General features: G+C 40.1%; 1 protein-coding gene across 1 annotated transcript in view; it reads right to left on the reverse strand.

Moving 5' to 3' along the window:
- Positions 1 to 6,116: 6,116 nt before the first annotated feature.
- The window catches only part of arih2.S (ariadne RBR E3 ubiquitin protein ligase 2 S homeolog), a 43,428-nt gene continuing 31,080 nt past the window's right edge, over positions 6,117 to 18,464 (reverse strand). Inside the window, 7 exon segments of the mRNA NM_001090157.1 lie at positions 6,117 to 6,839; positions 8,111 to 8,194; positions 9,408 to 9,476; positions 10,858 to 11,506; positions 12,890 to 12,911; positions 14,340 to 14,390; positions 15,244 to 15,361. Coding sequence (NP_001083626.1) covers positions 15,284 to 15,361 — 78 coding nt within the window. The 3' untranslated portion in view covers positions 6,117 to 6,839; positions 8,111 to 8,194; positions 9,408 to 9,476; ... (2 more) ...; positions 14,340 to 14,390; positions 15,244 to 15,283.

Here is an 18,464-nt window from a genome sequence, read left to right on the forward strand (position 1 = left end):
TACAGGCAGTATTTAGTAGGATTGTTCTTAAATTGAATTTGTATGTAAGTTGAAACATATAAATTTCCTTATTAAATGCAACAAGACAGATGTTTGTCTTAACATAGTATATATTTTTACCATTCATTGCATATGTATTTTGCTGCAGTAGGCAACCCCTGCCAGATGGGGATTGGGGCAGGGGTTTTATTACAGCTAAATGCTAATAAAGGCCAAGCAAACCACAGTAAATTACTGTAATAGCCTCTCTTTGTATGTAAGTCGGGTGTATGTAACTCGAGGACTCCCTATATTAATATACTGTATATACATATATCTATATAATGGGACCAGTACCCCGTGTTAGGATTAGACAGCATGGAACATAAAACAGATAATGGAAAGTGCAGAGAGACATCACGCACACGAGGGCTAAAAATATCCCCAATCTCCCAATTTATCAAACCAAAGTACACCACTCAGAGCCAGGATAGGGCTGGAGCAATGCTAACGGGATTTCGATTTCCTATACCCAAGGTTTAACCCATTAACTCCCAGCAACCAAAAATAATTAGTTGCCATTATATTCAAAGGAGTAGACTTAACTGAATCATACCCATCAAAATGAATTACACTCTAGTGCGGTGAGAGCAACCAATGCATGAAAATACCTCTTTATTACAGGTATGGGACCTGTTATCCATAATGCTCAGGACCTGGGGTTTTTCGGATAATGGATCATTCTGTAATTTGGATCTTTTAGAAAATCTACTAGAAAATCACGTAAACATTACAGTAAATAAACCCAATAACCCGGTTTTGCTTCCAACAAGGATCAATAACATCTTAGTTTAGACCAAGTACAAGGTACTGATTTATTATTACAGAGAAAAAGGAAATCATTTAAAAAAAAAATTGGATTATTTGATTATAATGGAGTTTATGGGAGACATCCTTCCCGTAATTCGGAGCTTTCTGGATAATGGGTTTCTGGAAAACGGATCCAAAACCTGTATATGCAGACAATGTAGTAAATAAGTGGGCAAACATTAAGCACACTAGCACCAACTCTGGGGATTTTTCTTCCTTTCCCATGAAGATAAGGATTTAAACCCCAGCACTGGAGGGATTATTATTATTGATTTTCTTGGTTGGGAAAAAAATATCATCAATAATTTCTGTTTCCTGTGGGTGTCGGCAAATGCTAATTAGGGAGTTACCTTCCCCAAGGCTTTTGGACTATGCCAACCAGACTGATTCCTAACATGAACTGATAAACAGAAAGAAAACATACAAGAAGTGACAAAGTATTGCTGTAAATGTGGCCCTAAAAGAGCTAGCACCAGTGCATAGGAGTTACAGAGAGGATGCAATAGGTGCCTATGGAGCAGCCAATCAGTGACAGCACACTGGGAAATTACAGGACTCCCCCTGTGACCCACCAACCACAGTTAAAACTAACCTAAACTGAAGGGGAAACTGTAAATCAAGGATAGGCATTGTGCAGCCCCTGCGAATTAAGAAAGAACTGCAGCATGGCTACCCTAAACATTGTGTAAATCAAATTATTTGCAGAGTAAATCATTTTTTACATATATTATTATTATGGACCGTAAGGTACAGCAATGTTTAGCACTGGAAGGCCAGGGGCCTAGGTTTGATTTCTGACTTGGTACTAGTGATGTGCGGGTCAACATTGTGCTTTGGCCCAAACCCTCCACCCGTGGCCCCCATGGGCTTTGAGCTGGCCTGCACATGTTTTACGTTGAGTAACGCAAATTCTTTGCACTAGCAATGTGACGCAAACATTGTGTGGAAGTCAGCTTCAACCTAATTCCACCTCACCCAACACCATTAGTTGATGACAGAAGGGTGATGGTTACAGACTATCACACTATTCTACCAATGATGAGGCAGCCCATTTTTGCACAGAATATCAATAATTCACAGTATCTGTGGGGGTTTTCTCTTTGTAGTGCAGATTAGGGATGGGCGAATTTGACCCATTTCGTTTTGCCAAAAATTTGCAGCCGGCGAAATGACGCAGACACCCATTCCCACACTCCCGAGAACATAAAGACTGGTTAAGTGGCACCTGATCAAACTGTTTGTGTTTGTAAATGGTATGGGGGACCTTAGATTGTCTGCTCCACAGGGGTAGAGACTGATGTATATCTATAAAATACTGCAGAATGTGTTGGTACTATTTCAGACATAGGAGTACCCTTGCTTAAAGGACAATTCAACCCTTAACTAAAGAAAACCCTACATAGACCCCCTCCCTCCTAGCCTAGCTGCCCCCTGGTGAAATGCCCCTAATTTTTTACTTACCCCTTGGTGCAGATTCAGGGATCACAGTTCACAGCAGCCATCTTCCGGGTCTTCATGTCTTCTTCTGGTGCTTTGGCAATTTCCGTCTATTTCGGCACATGTCTCAGATTACCGAAGACCCGGAAGATGGCTGCCGTGAACTGTGATCCCTGAATCTGCACTGAGGGGTAAGTAAAAAATTAGGGGCATTTCCCCCGGGGACAGCTAGGCTGGGGGGGGGGTGTGTGTGTGTGTTTTTTTTAGTTAAGGGTTGAATTCTCCTTTAAAGGAAAACTATACCCCCAAAATGAATTCTTAAGCAACATACATCATATAACAAAGAATCTTACCAAACTGGAATATATAGTTAGGTAAATATTGCCCTTTTATATCTTTTTCAAATGAGCCCCCATTTTATGATATTCTCTGTGCTGCCTCAGAGATCTCCTGACCAGAAATTCTGCAGCACTAACTGTAACAGTAAAGAAGTGTGGAAGCAAACACAGAACTCTGTCTATTAATTGGCCCATGTGACCCAACATGTATGGTTTGTTTGTGTGCACTGTGAATCCTAGGATCCCTTATTGCACACACTACTAAAAAGGTAAATTATTATGAAAATAGTTTTTTTACATGAAGCAGGGATCTACTTATGAGCCGTTTTAAGCAATATATTTTTAGAGACCTATTTTGTTGGGGGGATATAATTTTCCTTTAACATACTGTAGGTGGAGCAATCCATTAGTATTAAAGGGTACAGCAAGCAATAAAAGTCGCTGGATGTCTCAGTCCCACCATGCACATATTTGTACATGAGGAATCTTGGGTTTATCTTTGTGCTACTACTCGCACGTCAGTGAGCTGTGACGAAAAACACAGACATATGCTGTCGCCGTGAATTTCTTGGCATCTATATTTATCATTCCTGCTTGATAAATGCAGCCAGCATGAATTTGCCTTTTGGAAAGTGCTGCTCAGAGCATTACACACACACAACGTGAACTAAGATTGATAAGCTCACTCAGCAGAGGGTTCTCAGTGTCAGCTGTTCTGTTGTTGCTAAAGGGATTCCCTCAGGTTGACTTCAGAAGCTGAACTTTATGATTTTGAGAAAGCTGGGAAGGTGCCAGATGCAGCACAGTGCAGGAGCAGCGACATATTAACATAATATACATCAGCAGGATAATCAGGTTTCGTCTTCTGCAGTTTTCATTGATGGCAGTGGCACTGATGCTGGTTTCCATAGGTGCCCAGTGTTGCACCGACCTACAAGAGGATAATGAAGTGGTAGCCCCAACCTAAAAGAATTTTCATAAGCCATTAGTGTTAACTAGTATTTTATATTAAACCATATAAAATACCAATTAACACAAATTGCTGTGAGAGTGGGGCCAGGATGTCTTGGTCTCTGCTGGGTCCTACAAAACTAGGGATGCACTTAATCCAGGATTCGGCCAAATCCTTCTGCCCAGCCGAGGGAAATCGTGTAACTTTTTGTCACTAAACAAGGAAGTAAAAAACGCTTTCCCCTTCTCACCACTAATTTGCATATGCAAATTAGGATTCGGTTCGGTATTCGGATGAATATTTAGTGAAGTATTTGTGGATTCGGCCAAATCCGGTGCATCCCTATACAAAACCCACGGCAACATACGAGGTGCCTTCCATAATACCCCAATTCCGACCTTCCATAGGCAACATAATAAGGTCTCCTTAGTTCACGATCATTAGAAGCTTTAGCCTGTACTAAATTTAAAGGACAAGGAAACCTTTTAACAAGCAGGTTGAATAGGAATGTGTAGCTAAAGTAATCAGAATGAAGTTACTCAAGTAGTAGCTCAGCGTTCAAGTTCACCATGAGGGCTGTGATTTTTGATAATAATGCACATTAAAAGAAAACTATACTCCCAAAATGAATACTTAAGCAACAAATATTTTATATCAAATCAAGAGTTAAATTAATATATATTTCAGTTTTGGTAAGATTCTTTAAAGTAAATATTGCCCTTTTACATCTCTTGCCTTGAACCCCCATTTTGTGATGGTCTGTGTGCTGCCTCAGAGATCACCTGACCAGAAATACTGCAGCTCTAACTAACAGGAAGAAGTGTGGAAGCAAAAGACAGAACTCTGTCTGTTAATTGGCTCATGTGACCTAACAAGTATAGTTTGTTTGGGTGCAGCGTGAATCCGACGATCCCAGGGGGCTGCCCTTATTTTTTAAAATGGCAATTTTCTATTTATGATTACCCAATGGCACATACTACTAAAAAGTATATTATGAAAATGGTTTATTTACATGAAGCAGGGTTTTAAATATGAGCTGTTTTATTAAATTTATCTTTATAGAGCCTACATTGTTTGGTTTGGTGTAAGCTTTAGTTCTCCTTTAATACATGGAAACTATACTTTAGTTGGGGAACACGAAGATGATGTAGACAAGGCCATATGAAGACAAGTACAATTTTGTTTGAAATTGAAACCATAGGCGACTGATATATCTCAATGGAAGCAAACCTTAAGACAGTGATCCCCAACAAGTGGCTCACAAGCAACATGTTGCTCCCCAACCCCTTGGATGTTGCTCCCGGTGGCCTCAAAGCAGGTGCTTATTTTTCAATTCCAGACTTGGAGGCAAGTTTTTATTGCATAACCACTAGATGTACTGCCAGTCCACATTGGGGCTACCAAATAGCCAATCACAGCCTTTATTCTGCTCCCCACAAACTTTTTTCATGCTTGTGTAGCTTCCCAACTCTTTTAAATCTGAAAGTGGCTCACGGGTATAAAAGGTAGGGGACCCCTGCCTTAAAGGAGAACTAAACCCTAAAAATGAATATGGCTAAAAATGCCATATTTTATAGACTGAACTTATTGCACCAGCCTAGTTTCAGCTTGTCAATAGCAGCAATGATCCAGGACTTCAAACTTGTCACAGGGGGTCACCATCTTGGAAAGTGTCTGACACTCACATGGGGCTCTGAGCAGCTGTTGAGAAGCTAAGCTTAGGGGTCGTCACTAATTATCCAGCAGAAAATGAGGTTGGTCTGTAATATAAGCTGATGCTACAGGTTTGCTGATTATTAAATTCTGATGCTAATTGCACTGGTTTCTGTGCTGCCATGTAGTTATCTGTATTACTTACTAATCAGCTTTATATTGTGACATTTCTATTCTATGTGTACTGTATAATGTGAGTGGGTCCCTAAGCTCAGTAAGTGACAGCAGCACAGAGCATGTGCAGTGAATCAGCAGAAAAGAAGATGGGGAGCTACTGGGGCATCTTTGCAGACACAGATCTTTACTGCTAAATGGCTGAGGTTGCCTTGGGCTGGTACAGAAGCTCAAAACATAACGTTTAACATTTCTAGCTACTTCTATGGTTAAGCTTTAGTTCTCCTTTAAAGCTACATCATACAATGCCATTCTTAATTATGTGCATCCAACATGGTGGAACAGTTTGGAGAAGGCTCTTTCTTGTTTCTTTTTGTGCCCCCATGCGCAATGCCAGGTCCATACAGAATGGTTTTGCCGACATGAAGGAACTTGACAACCTGACCTTAATCCAACGGAACACTTGTATTCAGTGTTCTCTTATGTATTATTCTCATCAAAAATGGGAAATGATACACAGTTGTCACAACAAATATCAGTGAAGTGATCCTGTTGGCTGCTGCCCTTAGGGAAGTACTGCAGGGCCTCCTACCTACAAGAGACAGCACAAAGCCATTAAATAACACCATTTATACTTCAGCCATCACCGATTATCAAAAAACTTCTCAAAAATAACAAGAACGGAGGGATGTTTTAAAAAGTGAATTTTTTTCTTTTTTTTGTAATTCTATTTTTTTTTCTGTATAATTGTACAACAGTTCAAAATGACAGTTTGCATAATCATCTAAGTCTATTAACAGCCATTCAAAAAATTGAACTACTTCTCCAAAAATTGCCTTCTGGAACAAAAAAAACAAAACAAAAGGGGAGAGGGTAGACCAAAACAAAACAAGAAGTATTAACCCTTCCTCTGCTAAAGGAGCAAAAACAAAAGCATGAGTTACAGGCTCCCGCCAGCAGCAGAGAGGGATACGGATGCTAAACAGAAGAAGGGATAAAAGAGGCGTACACCTGAAATAGGATTCTGTCTTATGGCAGTTAATGTGGCAGAGTGTTAGTGCAAGAACGTGAAATGCTTGGCCTTCCAGGTGATGCAAACAGGAGTCTGCATGGCTGAATGGCTGCTAATTTGATATCCCTGGGTTAGTGGCTGCGAAGGGAGGGGCAGGGGAAAAAGGAAAAGTAAAGGGGGCAGAAACAAAGGGACCACGTTTCGTACGAGCGAGCAGGGTGGTAAGAAAGGTGGATTCTCTTCACATTCCTCTGAGCGTCTGTATCTTGCAGCATTAGTCCTCCTTCACCATCAACATGCTCACGTTACCAAAGGGATGAGGGGAGAAAAAAAAAAAAAAAGAACCTTCCTTTTAGGTGTCGTGGAAATCTTTTAGCAGTGTTCTCCGACGTTGCTCGGCTATATGCATCTGATTCTCCAGGTCCTGAGAAAAAGAGAATTAAAAATGTTGGCTGTTGTCCAGCAGTAAAGGGAAACTAGGCCCAGTTCATTATTGCTCTTTCAGTTTATATTCCTTTAATTAAAAAAGCAAAGGATTAGGGTATAGTTTAATATTTATCCGCTTAACCCTTCAATCTCATAATCCCTGGAGCTCCTGACTGATCAAGGGCCATGGCAGACCAAGAGATTTATTGCTTACAATAACTCAGTGAATGTCCTGGAAACACTTTCCCCTTGACTAACATTCACTCACTTTAATGTATCCTGCTATTACGAATTTGAAAATATATGTTTTTTTTAGGGATACACCAAATACAGGATTCGGTTCGGGATTCCGCAGGATTCAGCCGAAGTCTTCAGCCCGACCGAACCAAACCCAAATTAGGGGCGGAACGGAAATCACATGACTGTCACAAAACAAGTAAAAAATGTTTTCCCCTTCCCACCCTAATTTGCATATGCAAATTAGGATTCGGCTCAGTATTCAGCCGAATCTTTCACAAAGGATTCGGGGGTTCGGCCGAATCCAAAATAGTGGATACGGTGCATCTAGTTTTTTTGGAATTACATGTTTGATGTATTCTGCCACTATGAATGACTAAATTACGAGTACATGCTTTTTATTATATATTAACCATGAATAAACTGTTATGTAGCCATGGGGGCAGCCATTTATAGCTGGGAAAGGAGAAAAGGCACAGGACGCACAGCAGATAACAGATAAGCTCTGTAGCATGCAATGGGATTCTTCAGAATTTATCTGTTATCTACTGTGTATCCTGTGCTTGAATGGCTGCCCCCATGGCTACACAGCAACTTGTTTATATAAACTATAGTAGTACTTATCTGTTATCTACTGTGTATCCTGTTTGCATGGCTGCCCCCATGGCTACACAGCAGCTTGTTTATATAAACTATAGTAGTACTTATATGTTATCTACTGTGTAGCCTGTGCTTGAATGGCTGCCCCCATGGCTACACAACAGCTTGTTTATATAAACTATAGTAGTACTTATATGTTATCTACTGTGTAGCCTGTGCTTGAATGGCTGCCCCCATGGCTACACAACAGCTTGTTTATATAAACTATAGTAGTACTTATCAGTTATCTACTGTGTAGCCTGTGCTTGAATGGCTGCCCCAATGGCTACTCAGCAGATTTTCCAAAGTACGGTTAGTTTAGAAACTAAAGCTCAGCGATTCTGAACACAATATTAAATAGTGAAGTTACCCAGGGTATCCATTATCACTTACCCCTCTATCATAGCTATCAGCTCGTTCCACCTTCCAAGAGAGGTTCTCTATTTCTGCCTCCAGCTGCGCCTGCTGATACTCAAACTGTAAGAGAGACCACACTGCTGAGCAAACAGGGAACTGGGGGAAATAGTTCCAAAAGAACTGAACAATAAAATATCAGACATTTATGAGCCAAGCAAGGTTCCAAATTCTCCGATCACACTGCATTCGCTTAATCTCTAAGCGTCAGCCCATCTGGCCAGGATTAAAGGTATGGTGAAATCACACACAATTCCATTCGTTTATAATCCTGTGTTGTTAATTCCCATTTAATCAACAGTAAACGCAACCACAAGATAAACATTCCTCAGGGTTAGCACATAAAAACAAAGCTAAATCCTTTTGGTTTTAACACTATATGTTATATTCCTGGCATTTATTTATTCTTTGGTCCTAAGAAACCCAAAATTAATTTTACTTTTGTTTACATTTATTATGTTCTGCAACTGTACCTATATAAACCACCCTATTTTTCAGCACAGCTTAATTTTTACACTATTGTTCTCTACATAAGTTATAGTTCATGTAAAACAGCTATTGTATGTATAGAACATAACTGCTCTGCATATAATCCCCAATTGAAAGGAATTGTTCAGTGTAAAAATAAAATCTGGGTAAATAGAGAGGCTGTGCTAAATAAATAATGTTTCTAATATAGTTAGCCAAAAATCTAATGTATAAAGGCTGGAGTGACTGGATGTGTAACATAATAGCCAGAACACTACTTCCTGCTTTGCAGCTCTCTTGATTTCCACGGATTGGTGACAGGAAGTAACCAATCAGAGACTTATGGGGGGGGGGCACATGGGTCATAACTGTTACTTTTGAATCTGAGCTGAATGCTGAGGATCAATTGCAAACTCACCGAACAGTTATGTCCCATGTGGTCACTGACTAACTCAGAGTTAGAGAGCTGAAAAGCAGGAAGTAGTGTTCTGGCTATTATGTTAGACATCCAGTCACTCCAGCCTTTATACATTACATTTTTGGCTAACTAACTATATTAGAATCATTTTTTATTTTGCACAGTGTATCTATTTATCCAGTTTTTATTGAACTGTTCCTTTAAAGTCGTATCCCTAGTGGCTTTATACTCAGTGCACTATCATAGCTATCTATAGAGAATGCCTTGGAGGAGAAAAGAAATTTTGTATAAAAATAAATATTAATACTGTTGCTATATATGGAATATTTTCACATCATCGGGATTGCTCGACATGTCTTGACATGAAGGAGAGAGAGGATATGTACTCACTAGCTTCTTCCGTGGGCCGGATTCCATGTAGTAAGCATAGGGATATGTGTATTGCAGAGTGTACCGACACTGGTTTCACATGAGAGAAAGAAACATACAAAGGATCAGCAGTGCCCTAAGGACTTTTAGCACAATTTTTTTTACCCAGTCTGACCAAGCGGAGGTTTTATATTTGCACAGGTGCATAGACTGCTGAAGGTCTAGAAACCCATAGTAACCAATCGGATGTCTGCTTTCAGCAGATCACATGGGTTACAAGAGTTTTGCACTTGTTGGTACATTGCACTTGATTTGAGGAATAATTCTACATGGAAGGATGGAGGGTTAACCCCCGGACATCATGTCTCTCTACATGCAGGATTTCTGCAAAAGGCAGTTATTTAGTTAGATTTTGTTTGTACTGGAATCAGTTATGAGTGAGCTCTAATACATCTGATAGGAAAGGGAAAGGGTCAGTGAATATATGACAACCAACTGCTGCATGAAGACAGAATGAAGAGAAACAGATGCTGAGAGAGGAATAGTGAACATAAACTTGATTATTTCAGAAATGATGCAAAATATATAACTGATTGTATTTACAAAGTTTCTTATTTCAGTATGATGAAACATAAAATTAAAATTTTTCGATAGTTCCCCTTTAAATTACCTCAGCCTAAGTGCATCAGGTCATGGCTAGGGTAATTTCCTCATCTGCGTTTGCAAAGGACACTTTCCTTTGTCAGTTGTAGCTTAAAGGGGGTGCCACCAAAAAAATCCAAAATATTATTTTTGCACTGCATAATGAAAGAATAAGCAGGAGTGATTGCAAGCACACAGAACCTGCGTTGTGGCCAAAGTCCAAATCCTGTTCTCCCCTACAGTTACTGGAGACCTCTTTTCTAAATGCATTTATTAGGAAAACGATTACAAAACAAAAGTGGCCACATGACAGACCAACAAATAAATAGGTTAGAGTTGAATTACTTGCTGACAAATCCTGGTGTTACGGGTTGTATACATTCAATGTACATGTAGGAACAGTAACCCCAAAAAGTGAAAGTGTATTAACGTAATGAAAATATAATGCAGTGTTGCCCTGCACTGGTAAAACTGATGTGTTTGCTTCAGAAACTCTACTATAGTTCATATAAACAAGCTGCTGTTTAGCAATGGCGGAAATTGAAAAAAAAGACTATATGGCACAGGTTAAATAGTGGATAACAGATAACACCATTATGTTCTACAGAGCTTATCTGCTGTGTAACCTGAGCCTTTTCTACTTTGAATGGCTGCCCCCATTGCTACACAGCAGCTTATTTATATAAACTATAGTAGAGTTTCTGAAGCAAACACAGCAGTTTTACCAGTGCAGGGCAACACTGCATTATATTTTTATTACTTTAAAACACTTTAAATTTTTGATGTTATTGTTCCTTAAAGCCAATGGCGAGAAGATGGACGTACTGACCTTTGCTAGCAGCTTCGCAGCATTCTGGAGATACTGCCAGTCAATCCAGGTACCAAGATTGTTCATGACTCTCTCCTGAATTTTCTCTTGGATCTGCTGGTAAGTCTGTGCCTCTAGCTGCAGGCTTTTATTGTGATTCTCCCACTGGCCAAAGGACAAAGCACAGAACAGAGGTAAAAAGAGAAGACAGCACATACCCAGTACCATAACATGGGAAAAATCTGTGTCCATTGTTCAGAGTAAATGACTGTGCCAGTGCTCCAGGGGTGATAAACTCCTGGCAATTGGATTATGTTATAGAAAAGCATTCAGAACAGTCAGAGTCACAGGTCCTCAGAGCGTGTGTGTGTGTGTGCGTGTATATATCTATATATATATCTATATCTATGTATCTCTATGTATCTCTCTATCTATCTCTCTCTCTATCTATCTATCTCTCTATCTCTCTATCTATCTGCATCTTAGAATGAAAAATTGTATTCTAAGGGTCCACTCACCCTTTCAAAGTAGAACAAGTATTTCTTCAGGGCCTCCCTGGCCTGTGCCTGCTGGCTCTGATTGACAATATCTGGGTTCTCTTTGTACCGACTGCATTCATAATACTCGCTGCCATGGGTTTTCCAGTCCCCCAAACACATCCAGCAGAAGTCTGTGTGGACAAACAAATACAGCTGTGAGAGAAGATCACCGGGGCTGCATGGCTAGCTTTTCTTTCTAATACAAATACAGGTATGGGATCCGTTATCTGGAAACCCATTATCCAGAAAGCGCTGAATTACAGAAAGGCTGTCCCCCATAGACATTTATTCAAATAATCCAAATTTTTTAAAAATAATTGCCTTTTTCTCTGTAATAATAAAACAGTAGCTTGAACTTGATCCCAAATAAGATATAATTAATCCTTATTGGAAGCAAAACCAGCCTATAGGGTTTATTTCATATTTACATTATTTTATAGTGAAATTAAAGGAGAAGGAAAGGATAAAACTAAGTTAGCTTTATCAGAAAGGTCTAAATACATACACCAGTAAACCCTCAAAGTAATGCTGCTCTGAGTCCTCTGTCAAAAGAAACACAGCATTTCTTTCCATCTATTGTGTACTCATGGACTTCTGTATCAGACTTCCTGTTTTTAGCTTAAACCTCCAGGGCTAGGGCTTGAGCATGCTCAGTTTGCTCCTCTCACCCTCCCTCCTGTAATCTGAGCTCAGAGCTGTAAGTAAGCACGGAGAGACTCAGGCAGGAAGTGATGTCACATGAAGTTTATATGGCAGCTTCCTAAACAAACAGACAGTTTCTACAGCTGTTTACTCAGGTATGGTAAAGCGTTCTGCAGAATAAATATAGCAGTCTAGCTTGCACTATTGTGGCTAATCTGTTGCCAATAAACTGTCTTGGAGCTTTCCTTCTCCTTTAAAGGGGACCTGTCACCCTAAGAAACAATTCCAAATTCTTTTCTATCATGTAAGTTGAGCAAAATAAACTTTACTTACACTAACTATATTTATTATTTAAATTTTGTTTGCTTCACTCTTGGAATTACACTATCACACCAAGCAGCCATTTTGTGTACACTTATTTTGATTAATTGTGTGTCACCCCAAAATCTTGTGTAAGTACGAGAATGGGGAACCTAATGCCCAGACACAGTGGCTTACATAATTATAGGGCCTGGGGAGGGAAGGGGCAATGTAAGAAATGCAGTGACATGTAGGAAATGCTGAATGGAAAGTGAAAGTAATTGACTGCCCCGACTCTATGCCTCAGGCATAGAGGCGGGGCAGATAATATTTGATTGACAGCTCAAGATATTTAAACACCTTTATAACAGGAATGGATGTTTTAATGAAAAAAATAATTTGTGTTTCCTGTTTATTTTGTAAAGGACTTTCATTGTGCAGCTTTTTATGTGTAGGTGATAGGTCCACTTTAAGTTGTGAAGATTCAAAGTACGAAAATATCGGTTATCTGGGGATTATTCATTTTAAATCGCTTTAATACACAATGGATTATATATATTAAGTGATCTTACCGTGCTTGCATTTTGAACATTGCTGTAAGAGACAAAAGACTGAATTATTGCTCACAAGTTATTTAGATTTATAAAAGCCGCAAAACACAAATTATTATTGCTCAAGCGAAAATTTCCACTGGGGCTACTAGAATGTATTATAGCTGAACATCTCAGTATGGCGAGTTTATCAGGGAAAAAGGTTCAGGCTAATAAAGTTTCTATAAGTCTGTGTTCAGTATTTCCAGTACTTGGTCCTGGGCACCATCTGTACAGTACTGTACTGACAGCTCACCATAGGGCCAGAATAGAAGACATTTCAAAGGAGAACAAAAGCTTAATAAATAATTAGGCTGCAAATGCTATACTGTATGTTTTGGGGGTCTGTATCAGCCCATGGACACCGTAGACCATTAATAGCTGAGCCTCTAAAGATGTCCCCATCTTCTTTTCTGCTGATTTACAGAACATGCTCAATATATACAGCATATCTGTAATATTAAATTTACAATATAAGCAATTTAGAGTAGGGATGCACCGAATACAGTATTTTGGATCCGGACGAACCCCTGAATCCTTTGCGAAAGATTCGGCTGAATACTGAACCGAATCCTAATTTGCATATGCAAATTAGAGGTGGGAAGGGGAAACATTTTTTTACTTCCTTGTTTTGTGACAAAAAGTTATGCAATTTGCCTCCCCGCCCCTAATTTGCATATGCAAATTAGGATTCAGATTCAGTTCGGCCAGGCAGAGGGATTCGGCCGAATCCTGCTGAACAAGGCCAAATCCCGAACCGAATCCTGGATTTGGTGCATCCCTAATTTAGAGTCACATTAGATGGCAACAGCTCAGCACACACTAAGCGTGTGCAGTGCCAGTGACGCTCAAAATAACACAGAAGTGTATTAGTTTGTCATACCAAATAAATCAATATCAAAAAGCTGGGTGCTCACTGCCTGGGGGCTGCCTGACAGCATATAAGTCAAAAACCAAAAGTGTGAACAGGGCACACCAGTCAAAAGTTAGATAACTTATTACATAATGCTGCAATAAAAGTGAAAAACCCAATGCGTTTCAACCCCACAAAAGGGGTCTTCGTCAGGGGAACATACAAAAAATATAAATGCCACCGAAAAATAAAGCACAAGTTCAGAAGACGGGGAGCTCCGGTGGACAGATTTGATGGCCTGGATTATTACTGTTAAAGGGCTGCTGAATCTCTGGGCTGGTACAGTAAGTTCAATTTATAAAATACCGGATTTAATTTCAAGCAAGATTTTTGCTTTTAATTTAAGTCTCCTTTAAACGTGGAACTTCAACTTTTCTTTGTTTTGTTAACATATCATTTTGCTTGCCTCACGGAAAGTGGAAAACTTTTACTGCAGACCCCCTCCATTTCACAAATTTCTATTTGGGAAATAAATATGATTAAAAGGAGACATTTGGTCTTATGAATGCAGATACTCACCATGTGATTGCATCCTCCGTTCTTTTCAATACAAATATTGCACTTGGGACACTAGGAAGAGTAGAAGAGTTACATTCATTCTGGACACTATATTTTATATATTATCCAGACTATTCACCTGTGCAAGGTGAATTGATTTGAATCAGCTGTTGACATCTTTAGCTGATACCATTTGAACTTCATGGAAAGACGCTACTGGTGGGGGCAAGTCATTCTGATCTTCCACAATTCTCACTGGCGAAACGGGTTACATTGTGGGGTTTACAGTATTAATTTAAAATGTTAGAAAGTTTTATGGCTTGTTTGTCCTTTCTCTAACCGAGCCCTTGTCTCTAGAACAGAGGTCCCCAACGTTTTTTACCCGTGAGCCACATTCAAATGTAAAAGCAGTTGGGGAGCAACACAAGCATTAAAAGGTCCCTTGCGGTGCCAAATAAGTGCTGTGATTGGCTATTTGGTAGCCCCTATGTGGACTGGCAGACTACAGGAGACTCAACTTGGCACTATACTTTGTTTTTATGCAATTAAAACTTGCTTCCAAGCCTGGAATTCAAAATAAGCACCTGCTTTGAGGACACTGAGAGCAACATGTTGCTCACGAGCTACTGGTTGGGGATCACTGCTCTAGACTATCATAGCTAAGTTATAAAAAGATCATTCCAAGTAACAAATGTACTACAGCTATGGCGAGAGCATTGTCACATGCATTCCAGGGGTGGCAAATAGCCCAAATACTGCATTACATTAACTCTTACACTATTTCAGGTGTGCATAAACACTTTTTGACCACTGTATCCCTTTATTAACGCTAAAACTGCTGACTCTTCACTTTGTTATTTCAAACACCTGCCAAATATTTTAGACCTCTTATCTGCCCTTATAATGCACTTTGGAAGGTCCTTACATCTTTAGTGTGAGCACTGATGTAGTTGGCAGTTTCGGAGTCATCTGCACACTTTGTTAGCCACTTCCGGATGGTGGCACAATCTGTGGGAGCATGGTACATCTGACGACATCGGAAGCTGAGAAGAAAACATGGGAAGGGATTAGAAGCCAGACAGCTGGGCAAGGCATAGACATATGACCTGTTCTACATTACTTAAGCCCATTGGGTAGCTTGTGCCTCCCTTTTCTCTTATGTGCCCCATTTGTGTTGGAGACAATGATATTGTTACTGCCTGTTGGTGGGAAAAGAATGATGCAAATTACAAAGAATATAGTATCTAGTAGCATTAAAAGGCAACTGGACATTTAGAGTTTTTCTTGAAAACGTTTCACCACTCATGGCTTCTTCAATTCAACTTAAGTGGTAGGGAAATTACCCCGTCATTTAAACCCTTAAGGGTAGCAAAGTCACAATCACAATGGGCCATTGAACTTCAGTAAGGTATTGGCTGAAACTCACAGATGTGTTAAAGTATGACCGTGATTTTTATTAAGGCAGGTTGAACTGAAGAAGCCACTCGGATGTGAGGTGAAACGTTTTCAAGAAAATCTCTAAAATGTCCAGTTGCATTTGAATTCTACTAGATACTGTATATAATGACCTGGATAAATGAGAATCTTCATAGACAGAGAATACATTTGGTAAATATATATACAGTCATATGAAAAAGTTTGGGAACCCCTCTCAGCCCGCATAATAATTTATTCCACTTTCAACAAAAAATAACAGTGGTATGTCTTTCAATTCCCAGGAACTGGGGTGTTTTCTGAACAAAGATTTTTAGGTGAAGCAGTAGTCAGTTGTATGAAATTAAATCAAATATGAAAAACTGGCTGTGCAAAAATGTGGGTAGCCTTGCGATTGTGCCAATTCATGTAACTGCTCAATACTGATTTCTTGCAACACCAAATTGGTTGGATTAGCTCGTTAAGCCTTGAACTTCATAGGCATGCCCAATCATGAGAAAAGGTATTTAAGGTGACCAATTGCAAGCTGTGCTTCTGTTTGACTCTTCTCTGAAGAGTGACAGCGTGGGATCCTCAAAGCAACTCTCAAAAGATCTGAACAACAAAGGTTGTTCAGTATCATGGGTTAGGGGAGGCTACAAAAAGCTATCTCAGAGGTTAATACTGTCAGTTTCACCTGTAAGGAATGTAATCAGGAAATGGAAGGCCACAGGCACAGTTTCTGTAAAACCCAGGTCTGGCAGGTCAAGAAAGATACAGGAGCGGCATATGCGGAGGATTGTGAGAATGGTTACAGACAACCCAAAGATCACCTCCAAAGACCTACAAGAACATCTTGCTGCAGATGGTGTATCTGTACATCGTTCTACAATCCAGCGCAATTAGAACTCACACCACAGAGTCGATTGTTGTATACAAAAGCTCATTTAGACAAGTCACAGTCATTTTGGAACAAAGTGCTTTGGACTGATGAGACAAAAATTGACTCATTTGGTCATAACAAAAAGCGTTTTGCATGGCGGTAGAAGAACACGGCATTCCAAGAAAAACACCTGCTACCTACTGTCAAAGTTGGTGGAGGTTCCATCATGCTCTGGGGCTGTGTGGCTAGTTCAGGGACTGTCTGGCTAGTTCAGGGACTGGGGCCCTTGTTAAAGTTGAGGGTCGGATGAATTCAACCCAATATCAACAAATTCTTCAGGATAATGTTCAAGCATCAGTCACAAAGCTGAAGTTACGCAGGGGTTGGATATTCCAACAAGACAATGACCCTAAACACACTATGAAATCTACAAAGGCATTTATGCAGAGGGAAAAGTACAATATTCTGGAATGGCCGTCACAGTCCCCCGACTTGAAGATCATCTAAAATCTGTGGGATGATTTGAAGCAGACTGTCCATGCTCGGCAGCCATCAAATTTAACTGAACTGGAGAAATTTTGTATGGACGAATGGTCAAAAATACTCACATCCAGAATCCAGACATTCATCAAAAGCTATAGGATAGACGCCGTTACATATGATAAAGGAGCTCAACTAAGTATTGATGTAATATCTCTGTTGGGGTGCCCACATTTATGCACCTGTCTAATTTTGTTGAAATACTACTGTTTCCATAAGGCATGTTATATATTAAAAGGAAGTTGTTACTTTGAAAGCTCAGCCAATGATAAACAAAACTCCAAAGAAATAGGAGGGGTTCCCAAAATTTTTCATATGGCTGTATAGGGATAGTATAGGGATAGTATCATCTTACTTTCGGCTACTGCCACCAAATGAGTAAAAATTAAAAAGGTAATGGAGGTCGCCTTACAGCCACATATTACGCCACACATTATCCTCACTAGTGAACACTGTAAGCATTGTGATTCTCTTCTGTTGTGGGGGGGGGGGAGGGCACAATACTCCAGTGATTCTCTTCTCTTCAACTCAGGACACAAGATGGGGCAGCCTATCCTGCTGTGCCTAATTGGAACATAAGCTATAAAAAGCCACAACTCTTGAAAAGCTGCTCAAAACTATGTATTCCATCTTCTTACTTTTATAATGGAAATATCAAGAGGTCAGTGCCCCTCCCATGCTCATTACTGGCTCATCCTCTTGCCTAAACTGCAGTTGCTTCATTGCCACAACCTTATCATCCCCACAACCTCACCATCCTCACAACCTCACCATCCCCACAACCTCACCATCCCCACAACCTCACCATCCCCACAACCTCACCATCCCCACAACCTCAACATCCCCACAACCCTATCATCCCCACAACCCTATCATCCCCACAACCCTATCATCCCCACAACCCTATCATCCCCACAACTCTTTTGTATTTTTATAATCCCTTTATGGTGGTGGCAGAAGGGAAGATTAGTCACCAAGTGACAAATCTTCTCTACTGCGGGGGGGGCTAATCTCCCAGAAATGCCTTCCCGCTGGCAAGAATGTGAATTCCAAAGTCGCCCGAAGTTCCCTCGTGAGGCAACATCAGGAGACTTCAGAAAACAGACTCCCTTTCTCCCTCACTTTCGAGAAGATTTGACGCTTGCCGACTAATCTCCCCATGCGCCACCACCCTTACAAAGAAGTACTCTCTAGTAAACAAAGAAGTACATTTATTTGTAGTTGTATATAATGCATGCTCATTGTACGTAAGCCTGTGTGTCCAAAAGTCGGTGTTTAGCTGCCAACTAAAAAAGGTTATTGGCATAAAA

This window comes from Xenopus laevis, chromosome 4S (assembly GCF_017654675.1).
Source record: "Xenopus laevis strain J_2021 chromosome 4S, Xenopus_laevis_v10.1, whole genome shotgun sequence".
Lineage (NCBI taxonomy): Eukaryota > Metazoa > Chordata > Amphibia > Anura > Pipidae > Xenopus > Xenopus laevis.